The 12,635-nt window shown below is 41.6% G+C and overlaps 1 protein-coding gene across 1 annotated transcript in view; it reads right to left on the bottom strand.

Moving 5' to 3' along the window:
- Positions 1-172: 172 nt before the first annotated feature.
- Positions 173-12,635, bottom strand: part of sardh (sarcosine dehydrogenase) — a 32,949-nt gene continuing 20,486 nt past the window's right edge. Inside the window, exons 15-22 of the mRNA XM_069513594.1 lie at positions 12,120-12,258; positions 10,679-10,792; positions 10,107-10,254; positions 6,064-6,157; positions 3,816-3,978; positions 3,435-3,603; positions 2,960-3,095; positions 173-2,095 (exon numbers count right to left, since the gene is read on the bottom strand). Of these exons, the coding sequence (XP_069369695.1) occupies positions 1,967-2,095; positions 2,960-3,095; positions 3,435-3,603; positions 3,816-3,978; positions 6,064-6,157; positions 10,107-10,254; positions 10,679-10,792; positions 12,120-12,258 (1,092 nt within the window). The 3' untranslated portion in view covers positions 173-1,966. The remainder of the gene's footprint in view (positions 2,096-2,959; positions 3,096-3,434; positions 3,604-3,815; positions 3,979-6,063; positions 6,158-10,106; positions 10,255-10,678; positions 10,793-12,119; positions 12,259-12,635) is intronic.

Below are 12,635 nucleotides of genomic sequence, written 5' to 3'. Positions count from 1 at the left end.
CGGCTATATCGTCTGACGATGAATTAGCCTCTGGGGCAGCAGCCAATATTTCGAGGCTTCTAGTTTAAACAGCAGATATCGGAGCCAAGACTTTTCATCTTCCATTTGCTTTACACCGTTTACAGTCCAACTTGGTTCTTTTTTAAAACACGGGTCAAACCTTTCTCTGCACAAAACACATACAGAGATACTTTCTGTAGGTGTTTTAGGTCCGGATGACATTTTGGCTCATTTCAATTAATAGCTATACCTGCATATGAAAGCAGGTGACTTAAAAAGCGGTTTCAAGCCTGCTGGACGAACTAGACACAGAAACCAGAAGACTTCCTGCCTCAAAATCTCATCCCACAGCCTGTATAGACTCTGTGTACAGAGATCACTGTGAAGCAGACACACAAAATATTAGGTTTGACTTTAACAGAAAAGTAAGACAAAGGGGATTTCTTTAACACATCAATAGTCAATGCAAATTCTCAAAAAGCAAGTTACCATCAACAGCTGCTTCTTGTTAACTGAAGTTTTTTCCTGTCATCATTCTTCCTCAGCTGTGTTTAGTCCCTGGTTGTTACGCTCTGTGCCTCAGGATGTTTCTCTCCACCTTCTCCTCCACCTCTGATGAACACTCACATTTAGACACCACATGAGTAAAACTCTGTTCAGTCATTATTATCAGCACGAACATCAGTCATTGTAATTCACTCCAGACACCTGCGGGGCAACTGTGTAGTTTGGGAATACTTTGTATTGTATTCCTTAATGTAGTACAATATGGTCTCACAGGAAAAATACACGACAAGATTACAGCACCATAATAAACAGAAAATAGAATCAACAGCCTGAGTTTGACACACACACACATGCACAAATGTTGTTTTTAAAATGAGAACCGTCCTCAAAATAAAGACAAACTTTCTCAGAATTTGGACTCAGACATGTGCACTAGCTAAGGTTTTCCAACATTGCTTCTGGAGAAGAGGAAGACAATGGTTCTGGAGCCTCAATGTACAGCCAGCAATGTTTTAGATACTGTTGTGCTGTCTCTCTCTCTCTCTCTCTCTCTCTCTCTCTCTCTCTATATATATATATATATATATATATATATATATATATATATAGGTAAAATAGTGTTAAAGGTACAGTGTGTAGAATTTTGTGATATCTAGTTTTGAAATTACATGTTGCAGCTGAATACCCCTCTCCTCACCCTCTTCTCACCCTCTCTTTCCAAACTTGAAAAATAACCTGTGGTAGCTTCAGTTGTGATAAAAACTCAAAAGGTACTTTTTACTACTGTAAAAATGGCAGCCTCTGTAGAGAGGACCCCCTCGATGTAAATTTTAAATGAAATGAACTAGTGAAAACATCATGAGGATTATTCTACATTCAATTTCTGCCAATAGTTCCCTTTCACCTAAATCTTACACACTGGACCATTAATCTGGAAAAGTCTTGCTTAGTCAATATTTCATGAAGCCTTCTCATTATTTTACTACAATAAGTTTTTCCAAGGTAAGCAAGACTGTGGGCACGTGCAGAAATCTAGCACTTCCAACCTGCGTGTGTCACTTTCAGCCCTTCTAGCTGTGATATAGTCACAAAGCCAGCAGATGTTTGAAGTTCATGTTAAACTTTACCATTGCACCTACAGTATAATCATAGGAGTGAATCTGAATTACCACTGTGCTAGCTTCTTGATTGCAGGAGATAACAAGACATATTTACCTTCGTCATGTTCACCAGAGAACTCGCAAATCCAGAGTGGGCATCAATAATCTGGAGCTGAGACCTTAAATCACCTTTAACACAAAAAACCACTCCGACATAACAGACTCAAATCAGATCCTCTTCAACATCTCGATACAGATTTGAGACCATCCATGAAAGAAAAGAGAAAAATCAGCTGCTCCTCTCTCAGCCTCCGAGCAGAATGTGTTTGTTTCAGTTTGTTTTTTTTCATTTGTGGTCCTCAAGCATAGACGCCCTTGATTCGTTTATTCTCAGGGTCAAATGGAGTTTTGAGGTGGGCCTTGGCCTTGTACGTCACTCCCATCCTCTCCAGGGTGAAGTCGCCGCTCTTTATGAAATCAGCACTGACCTGATAAAGACAGGAAGAGAGAGTAAAAGAATATATATATAAATAAGAGGGAGAAGAGGACGATGAGCATGAGAAGGAGCGAGGAGGGAATTTTAATTTCGGGGAATGAGGAGACGGTGGAAATTAAAACAGTGGCGGCAGCAATCAAGAAATGACAAATTCACCGTGTTCGTATTTGACACCGGAGGACGACACAAGAGTTATAAAAGCACTGTGAGCAATTAATTTTCTCATGAGTCAATGTCAGGTCCCTCATAACACAGAGAGGTAATTTTCACTGACTGACTCCCTCTTCCCTCATTGTAACTCTCAACTGACACTGACACACAAGGAAAATCTCTCCCTCGCCACCACTTGCGAAGCCTTCTGTGCTCACAGATTCTGTCCGGCTGACAATCTCATCCAGGGACAAAATAAAACATCTACAGACGTATGACCTTCCTGCAGAGGAACGCCAGGAGCGACAGTGATGCTTTGGTCTCAGTATAAACGGACACACACTTGTTACACGTCGATAACCTGAGAAGTCTGGGTAGGATCCAAAGTTACATGGATTTGTTCATTGTTCCCTCACAATCCTCCCAAGCCCTGATTTTTAAAGGCAACCCTGCTGCCTGCAATCCGATACCAGGTTTCTACAGTGAAAATGGGTTCATTCTATATCTCAGTTTAGTCTTTATGTGGCGAAGCAGCTCATTGTATAAACCCACATTTCATCATCGTCTGGTAGCGGGTTGTAGTTGCAACTTGTCTGTAGTTCCCTCTGTTACGTTGTGTTATTATCAGCAGAGCAACACAAAGAAAACAGAAGAAAAATGAGGCTAAATATGAAACTAAATGAGAAATAACAAAAGTGAACATTACCACTCCTCCATCAGGGTTGCGGATATATCCATAACCAATAGTTTTGTCGATAAAGAAACCGTAATCAGAACGCCTTAGGTGACCGACAGGAACTCCATTACGGAACACGGCCTCCAGACCGAACATTGGTACTTTCCTATGAAAGAGAGACAGAGAGAGAGAAGGAAAAATGTAATTACATTAAAACACACACCACACAGACCCTTTCACACACTCCACTCATTTAAAGTTTCATTTAGATGTTAGATTACATTCCATGGCCTGCACAGACTCATACACAGAATATAAATGCATTCATCTTAGCAAATGAATTAATATTAAAGCTTCTGATCTCTGATCATATTTCAGATATAGTTATATCAGTTATAGAAGTCTTCACTCCACCTATGTATTTGTTTTACGTTAATTTAAGCAAATTTCGTTCACTCCATTCCCTTCTCTCTATCCAGTGTTTTTATCTCACGACTTTACTGACTCGTCAATGGTGAAGCAGACGATGCGCCTCCTCAGCCCCTCCTGCTTCTGTTTCTCCAGCCTATCGCGACCCAGGAATGGGATCGAACTCTTCAGTTTGCAGGTGAAGGCTAGCCCCGCCTCCAAGGGGGTGTCATCCGGGCGGAGATCAGCGTGCCAATGTCTGTAACCTGGTTACGAGAGGACGACATAGTGACAAAAATAACAGAGAGAGAGAGATTGAGCTTTCAGCTAACACCAGAGCTCAAAATGAATGCATAGTTATCGGTGCATGACACGTCAAATACAAAACCTTTTCACTTTTGTGTTTCACTTGCTTTTCAGTTAACCTGAAGCCACGGCTTGATTTTTTTGTTAGGGTTACTCATCATGACCTTATTACCTTTCTCTATGCTGAGCGAGTCGATGGCCCTGTAGCCCGAGTTGATGATGCCGTGCTTTGCACCAGCAGCCATGACAGCATGGTAGACCGGAAGGCAAGAGTCTTTGGGAATGTGCAGCTCCCAGCCGAGCTCCCCGACAAACGACAGACGCATAGCTCGCACCTGGAGGAGGGAGGAGGAGAGAGGAGGCTCAGAGAGTCGGAGGAAAAGGCACGCAGAGGACCAAGCTGCCACCACTCTGCTTGTGCTCACTCTCTTTAGCTCACACATCACCACACACACGCACACAGTCTTCTTCTTCAAGGACCATGGACTTCAATAAACAGCATTTTCCATGTGCGGCTGCTGCAAGAAGGAAAACTGGACTTCCAGAGAGCAGTAAAGAACAAGATTAAAACTGATGCAGGGATAAGATAAATGTTTAGAAATGAAAGTGTCCAAATTTATTTCAGTCGCCAAAGAGATTATTGCTTCTTGGGGTGAGAGGTGAAGATGATGGAAGTAGAGGGGACAGAAAATACAAGGAAAACATAAAAGAGATGGCTGACTGAGGAAAAAGACCTAATAGACTTAATAAAAATCGAAAGGAAAAGGTTGAGTTTTTGTCAGTCAAAGATTTTATCCTTCATGAATACTGGCCATGATGACTCAACATCTCTGTTGTAAAGATCTCAGAGCACTAGTCTCCCACAGCTTTCTAAAAAAAAACTTAAATAGATATTATCTCAAAATCCTGTCTTTCTCCCAGAAGGCAAACACAGAAAGTCGTCCCCTGGAAATCCCTGCAGCTGCTGTAATGAACTGATGAGCAGCTGTAGAGCTTTACCTGCAACTACAGCTTCTCCCCAGAGTAAAGAGGGAATCAATGAAAAGTTATTCTTTTAATTTGGAAAGTTGCAGAAACAAACAAACGTTTCTTTCTGAGCTTAAATCTAAGCTTAAGCATTTAAAGGATCAACTCTAATGCAAAGAAACTAGTGGATGCACATTTACATGACAGACAGCAAACAGGGTTTGGATTTGAAGTATGGTCACAATAGAAACAATATGAGAATAACATCCATACCAAAATAATGCAAAATTATATATGTGAAAGACAAGAGAAAGCAAAGGAGCGGAGGAGAGGGGAAGTAAATGTGGAAGTGAGTGAAAAATGAGGAGGAAAAGAAACTCTCTCCAACAGTTTCCCCAGTGGGTGCTGTGACAGCCAGGCCATCTGGCCAGCCAGAGATCACCCTGGGCCCCATATGTACACCATGAAACTCCGGAGAGGACGGTACATGTAAACCTGCGAATGATCATAATACACACTACGGCAGATACGCGAGCGTCAGACTTAAAAACACACGGACGCCTCTTGCACCACTGTCTGCACCACAAACACAGCACAGACACGAGCAGCAAAAATTCAAACAAACATGATGTGATCTAACATTCATACCAGAGAGAGAGAGAGAGAGAGTCTAATGAGCTATGAGTGGAGCAAAGGGCAGAGAGTGAGCACTGTTCTCGCAGCAGTGCAGCCATTAAAATGTCACCCGGACAAGGCCAGCAACCAGCTGGGATGGAACACAACACAAACAGTTTGCATGCGCACACACACACTCCTGCAGAGCTGTGAGAAGATACTGACTGCCATCAATGGAGCGCTGCATAATTCATGCAAAAGCAACTAAGACAGAGCCAGTGTGTGTGTGTGTGTGTGTGTGCGCGTGTGTGTGTGTGTGTGTGTGCGCGTGCGTGTGTGTGTATGCACAGTATGTGTTGAGGCATGTGCCAGAACAACATGCTCTTTGATTCAAGGCATGAGACACTGTGGAGGTCAACTCGAGAAGCTGAGCCTCCATACCTCTCAGCATTTTTGTTCCTGTTATTGCAAAGTATTATTAATGAATATGTGATTTCCATGCTGTAACCAACAGCAAGACAAACTTTGTTTTGAGTTGCTCGACCTGAGGGGCAAAAATTTAAAGAGAATGAAATTGGAGCGAGGAGAAACAAAGACCGTGGAGAGAGAAGACCACAGACATGTCATCTGTCCCTGTTGACTGAACCTTTGAAATAATAAACCACCTTCACTCAACAGTGTGTGATTTGAATGGAAGTATTTTTTAATTAACTATGCTTTTTATTTAACAAGCAGTGACAGGGTTATTATGAAGCGGACAAATGCACCACATCCAATTAATGTAGAAATGAGTTGAGACATCAAGTGTGTGTGTGTGTGTATGTGTGTGTGTGTCTCACCTGATGTCCTGCTGCGTTTACAACCTTGTGGGTAGAGAAGGGGAAACTTTCGTTGCTCAGGTCTGCGTCCAGCACCTCCTGAAGTACCTCTCGACTGCACAGAAACAGAAATCACAGAAAAATATAAACTGCATCAGTATCAATACAAATCATGATGATTGATCGATAAAACAAAATCAGAAACATCTGAAATGTGTCTTGCGTCACATCAGCAGCTCCATTTTGAACATGACATTGATATATTCAATCATGGAGTCCTTTATCTGTGGTTCATCAGACTGTGCATCATCAATACTGGAACTTTAAGAAAAGTAATCATCCATTTTTAAATAAAATAAAAAATTACTACAAAACATGTTTTTTGTAAAAATGACAGTACTCCTACACACACACACACACACACACACACACACACACACACACACACACACACACACACACTAAAATCAATATTACATAAAGATGAGTCAACAGAAAACAGGACTAAGTTTAGATTACTTTGCTCCTTGCACACTTGCATGTTTGTGAGTGGACTGCTAGAGAAAACAGTGCGTGGGGCCTTTTTCTAGAAGATATTTTTGCAGCAGCGTGGCGGAGAGCCAGGGTTGAAGATATTTGGGGAAGGGTACAGGTTACGTTTGTGTGCACATGTGTGTGTATCTGTGTGGGTGTCCTTTCTACAAAGCAAGTGATGTGGATGTAGAAATGTGTGTATGCCGCTATGGTCTCTTATATGTGAATAAAACATTTCTTGCATATATGGATGTGTGCAGGCATCCATGTGGGGATGATTCACAGTCTGATGTTTTCTTCAGGCTGTCCTCCGGTTTCTGTTCTCCCTCATGCAAGGCTTTGTTCACTGAACTCAAGAGCCCAAGAGCAAGGCCAATTAGCGATATATAATCAGTGAATGGCTCTCTCGGTCTGTGTGTGTGTGTGTGTGTGTGTGTGTGTGTGTGTGTGTGTGTGTGTGTGTGTGCGTTTGCGTGTGCGTGTTTGGTACAGCGGTCTTGCAACCACCAATTTGTTTCACTGACTTGCTAATTAAATGAGGCTCTGCTGTGGATCCGAGGATGGATACGAACACACGTGACTGTTTTTTTAAGGATATCACATAATCTCACATGTTAGAAATTATGATTGTGAAACATCAAACCGCAGCAGGCACCAGTTTTGCCCTTTTGGTCGCACTGCCAAGCTGAGTGAGAGGGAGTCTGCTGAGTTTAGTGACTCCCCCTCTCCAGAGTATTTAAATCAGACGTTTCTGGGAAGGAAAACACTGACAAACACATTTCCATAAACGCTGTAATTTTCTCTCTCCTCGAGCTTTAAAGAGATCAATTTGCTTCATGAGACCCAAACATTGGAGGCTTGATTTTCTCCAGTTCCTTGTGTGTGGTGGAAACAATACGGAGGAGCTGAGAATCATTACAGCGCTGTGCAGAGAGACGCCGATCTTGTTAAGACTGTACACACACACACACACACACACACACACACACAATAGCTGAGTATGCTTTGGATGCTCTAGAGAACTCAATGAGCTCCATAATCAGCATCTTATTGTGTGTGTGTGTGTGTATCTATAATGAATAGCGGTGCAACAATTCAACAAATCCATGGTTCACCACAAACCTGTCTTTTTTAGTTTGTGTTTTTTGGATGATCCATAATGTACCGACACAGCTGAATTAAATTTATCCTGGAGTCTGCAAACTCTAGGTTGGCATCCATCTTATTAGCTAATTAAACTAACCTCCGTCGTACTGTGGGCGTGACTGGACCAAAGTCAACAAATGTAGTATTTGCTAAATACATGGCTTTTGTTTTGTGACATTAGGAACTAGGCTGTCATTCGTAGAGTGGATTCTTCTGCCGAGCGTAATGCATATCTCTCCATGTCAAACCAGTGTTTCCCATTAATTATCTAGACTGTGGCAGCCTGCCATATTCAAATTTGTCCTGCCACAGTTTCATATTAAAGCAAATGCTTTGCTAACAGAGAGATCTTTAAGTTGGTGTTTTGCTCCACAGTCTTCAGTCTGTGTACTCTGTTGTGCATGAGAGCGACGTTCATAGATTGAATATATTCTGTGGGCTTTGCTGCAGAGACACTGAAATAAAACTCCAGGATCAACCTATTTCATAACAATCTGCAACAAAATTCCTGACGCTTACTGCTTTTTTGTAAGTTTCAAGGTAGTCCATGTTTTATCTATTCTGTAATCATTCTGACTAAAACAAACAAAACAAAAACCTCCTTGGTGAAGGTACCATGAGTTCAGGCTGAACCTGCAGTGGTGACAGAGGGTTGGGTTTTAGAGAATTAGAGTTTCTAAATCCTCTATCATTTTATTGGATTGTGGATGTTTTGGTCTTAGTTTTAAAATCCACAACCTCATGATCCATTGATTTCTGGTTTAATGCGAGCAACTAAAGCAAAAAGGGATAGAGATATTTTGATAAAAAGGGGAGAGGAGGCTGCAAAAGAGCTGGATAAAAATCTAGAGACACATGGACTAAGAAACAAGAAAAAACCTAGGAGAACAGAAGACGCAGCCCACACAGAGAACAGAGTGGCCTAACCCTGCTGCTGGTGAGATGGAGGAACAAAGAGGAGGAGGAAGGAGGTGAGAGGGGAAGAAATAGATAGAAGACAGACGAGGAGCTCATAGAATGAGCTCGGGAAGAGGTAAAGGTGGCCGGCTTGCACTTTGAGTGAAGAACAAAGGAAAACTGTAGGAAGCAAGAAGAAAGTGACAAGCTCGGAGTGCCACCTCTGTCCGACTGTGAAAGACCATCTTCACCTGCTCAGCACACAAGTAGATGAGGAAATCAATTAATGATGGTGCTGATGATGACAAAGATCTGGTTGTTTGATTAGTATCAAATAAGAAAACAACAGAACTGGAGATAAAAACAGGAGAATATATATTGAAAGAAGAGAATATTAAAAAGATGCCAATGAATAAGTTAATTAGGAATAATTTTAAATTTAACTTCAGCTTGAAATATCATGTTTTCTAAAAATTATATTTTAATATGATATTAATATTTATACTATGCTATATGAGTTTCAGAAAAGTGTTTCTGACCATATATAGACAAAATGATAAATCAGGAAATTGTCCTAGTCCGGATGTTCTACGCTACCACAGATCCAGAGGCACATCCAGTGGAAACAAGCAGCTACAGTGTGTAAATACCACAGTTTCACTGATAAAGCCAGTGTTTGATGCTATTCAGATTTAATCCCTAGTTGTCCACATTTAAGGATCTTAAATCTGCAACTTTGAATCACTGCTAAGCCGTATAATTACACCTAATTTAAAAATATTTGATTAACGGTATTTGACAATTAGCTCAGTGTTTACACGTGGGGATAAGCTTCGCCGGCAGTGCAGGCGATGAGACGTGATTCTTTACGATTCATTTTAATTATGGAAATGTAATGCATCAATCTCCACACTAATAGCACACTGCAGCTCATGCTCTGAGACTGAGAAAAGCTTCAGGTTGGATTAGGGTTAGTTGTAGTGTTATATGATGCAACAGTAAAATGAGAGCTGGTTTAAAAACCTGCATCCATACAACTGCATGAACATTTATGTGCATTATTAAACATTTGTTTAAAAGTCAATATTTCTCTTGTCTTTAACATCTAATCCAAACTGCTCTGAGAAACCTTTAAAATCAATTACTCACTTTTGACCTCATTTAACAGCAGATCCCTTCGTTAAAGTGCAGAATTAACCTTGAACCTCGCTACTTCCATCTCCTGTTTACAGTCCACCCGTCCTTCTACTTTCCTCTTACGTCTATTTCTAGATCTTGAGAATAGACACTTAACCTGCTTTTATGGATCCAGCAGTTGGTATTTTCAGTTTCCTTACTTCTTGTGCTTTTTTAGACCAATCCATTACCCTCTTCTTCTCCTCTCCCTCTCTTTTTTTTGTTTTTCCTCACCTGGATACATAAATCACGTCACCGTTCCCATTCATTCGTAGCCATCTCCCCCTCCCACTCCTCCATTGTTTTCCCACCTCTTGGGTCCCTGGATGCTGATCATGCCCATATCCTCAGAGTGGTCTGTCAGCTGGCAGCGGAAACCTTGGTCCTGAAGAACGGTTCTGATGTGGTTCCAGTTGTGCTCAGCAACGCCGCCTCCGATGGCCAGGTAGTATGCATCGCCTGGAGGGAGGGTGGGAGAGAAGCAATGAAAGATGGAGCAACTGACAGAAAACCTCTAAGCAGGAGGACAAACTGAAAACAATAGTATATTAATTTATAAAAGATATTCAATTACAACAAAAGAAATAAAAAATGTAACCTACATAAACCAACAAATGGCACAGAATAAATGACAACACAGCTCAAATATGACACAACAGAATGACAGATGTATCCCACAAGGAATAAAATACAACAGCTGACAAAAGACAACAGAGACAGAATGACAAAGATAAGCAATGCCAGTTTATTAACAAACAGAAGCAGATTCAAGGTGCTGAGCAGATTGAAGTAAATAGGAAAAGATAACAATGAGAACACACACACACACACTCACACACACACACACACACACACACACACACACACACACACAGTTTCCCACCGTTGGATTCTGGTGCCAGGGGCAGCATGGCGGCACCAGGCTCCAGTCTGCTCACTGTCAGGTCAGCCTCCGCCCCTCCTCTCTTATTCAGCATGCAGGTATACACGGTGGAGCCTGAAAAACACACGCGCATTATTCTACAGGCGTTATTTGTCGGCCAATTTAAAGTGTGCGCTCTCTTGGAAACAACTCGACAGCAATCTTGAAATAAAAAAAATTATCTGAATCTGAACCATTTTTCTGTTAATAATGAATATTTTAGTTTATGTGCTTTTGGGTTAGTGTGTGTCTTTCCTGCACCTCATGCAGAATAAGTATTTATCTTTTAAGTCCTCCGTTCTTAAACGTCTTTCGCAATGTTTTTAAAAAAAAAATTTTTTTATAAGGCAGCAATCATTATCACTCTGCCTCCAGCGAACACAGACAGTCGCCCTGACGACACATGAACCTCGTCTCTTTTGAGCAATAGTTACAGAGGAAATGACTGAAATATGGAACACATTAAAACCTAATGAGGGCCGAGAGCATCAATTAACACAGATATTCATAATGAAAATGTCCTCAAAATAATTTACTAATGAATGAAGTCCGTGTCTAATTACGAGAGACGTAAAATGATAACGCATCTGTTTCCCATCGGCCGCAGCAGCTGATGTATGAAGTGACGTGTTAATATGTGACTGTCCCTCAGTCATGTCTCATTTGACTGAAGATTGATTTAGTTTCATTCTGTCAGGGGAATCAAAGAAAATGGTTTAAATTGGCTGGGGAATGAAATATCCTTTGAGCAAGAATCAACCCTGTAATTGTTAAATATTAAGAACTGGAAAAAAAGAAAGAGGGAGAGATTTTCGGGTGAATAAAGCAACCTCTGACTCCTCATGTGTTCCTGCTCAGTGACATAGACTGTATATAAGATAAATGACGTGTCTCCACTTCCATATCCCTGATAAGAACGCCGCCATCTTGTGTATTTGGAGCCAGATTATGAGCAGTAGCTGTTGGAGGTCGGAGGTCCCATCAATACATGCACTCAATCGATCGTGAGTGAGTCTCGGCTGTCATTCATGGCATTTTAACCCGTTATTCTGGCATCAAATACCTGAGACAAATTGATAGATATCTATATCCTGTATGCCCGGCACGTCTGTGACTGCAGGGAGCGGGCAGGTAAGTTACAGATCAGGTGTTGAAGTCTCCCCTGCCACCACTTTCACCAGCGTCACTAAGAGATTATGTTTTATTACATTTGCAGAGGTGGTATTTTTGCGATTTTGTGGAAGCATTGAGTGTTTTCCTACTGTGCTGTCACCTTGTTTAGATTCTCTATCCGTGTATTGGACCTCTTCATTCTGTCAGTCAATCTCTTCCTCCATCTGTCTGTCTGCCTGTGCATGCGGTGTGTGCGCTCGGTGTGTGTATCGGTAGCAGCCAGACTGACCTGGTTTCTTGTTGACATCAGCAGTGAACAGCCAATCAGCCGCCTTCTTGGCATCTGGTCCGGTGAGATAAAACTTTCCAAAGTAGGACATGTCAAACACAGCCACACCGTGTCTACATGAGAGGCACTCGCTCTTAATCTGCATTTAAAGAAAAAAAAATTTAATCACGACACACGTCCAATTATGACATAAAAACATTGCGTCCTTTGTTTGACAAACGTGAGGCTTCTACGATGACAGCACATCTTTGGAGCTCGATCCTTGAAGGCAGCATTCATCACGACACTTTTATATCAAAGGGAAAACTTATAGCGAGGTTTTTACATCAAGATTGTCATACTCTCTTTGTGATTTGTCCCCGTAGCTACTGAGATAGTCTGGCTCTCCCCCTCAAACTCCTTCACGCACCATAAAACTCACAGGCTACACTCCTCTACCCTGTCTGCCGTCCAGGGCCGATATTTCCCAGGAGGACACGCGTTTGTTTGCTCGTCTCGTGGGAACCTTCAGAGAAT

The sequence above is a fragment of the Paralichthys olivaceus genome, chromosome 18 (genome assembly GCF_024713975.1).
Source record: "Paralichthys olivaceus isolate ysfri-2021 chromosome 18, ASM2471397v2, whole genome shotgun sequence".
NCBI classification, from domain to species: domain Eukaryota; kingdom Metazoa; phylum Chordata; class Actinopteri; order Pleuronectiformes; family Paralichthyidae; genus Paralichthys; species Paralichthys olivaceus.
The sequence above is the reverse complement of the archived record's forward strand: the minus strand, read 5'-3'. Positions and strand labels throughout refer to the sequence as shown.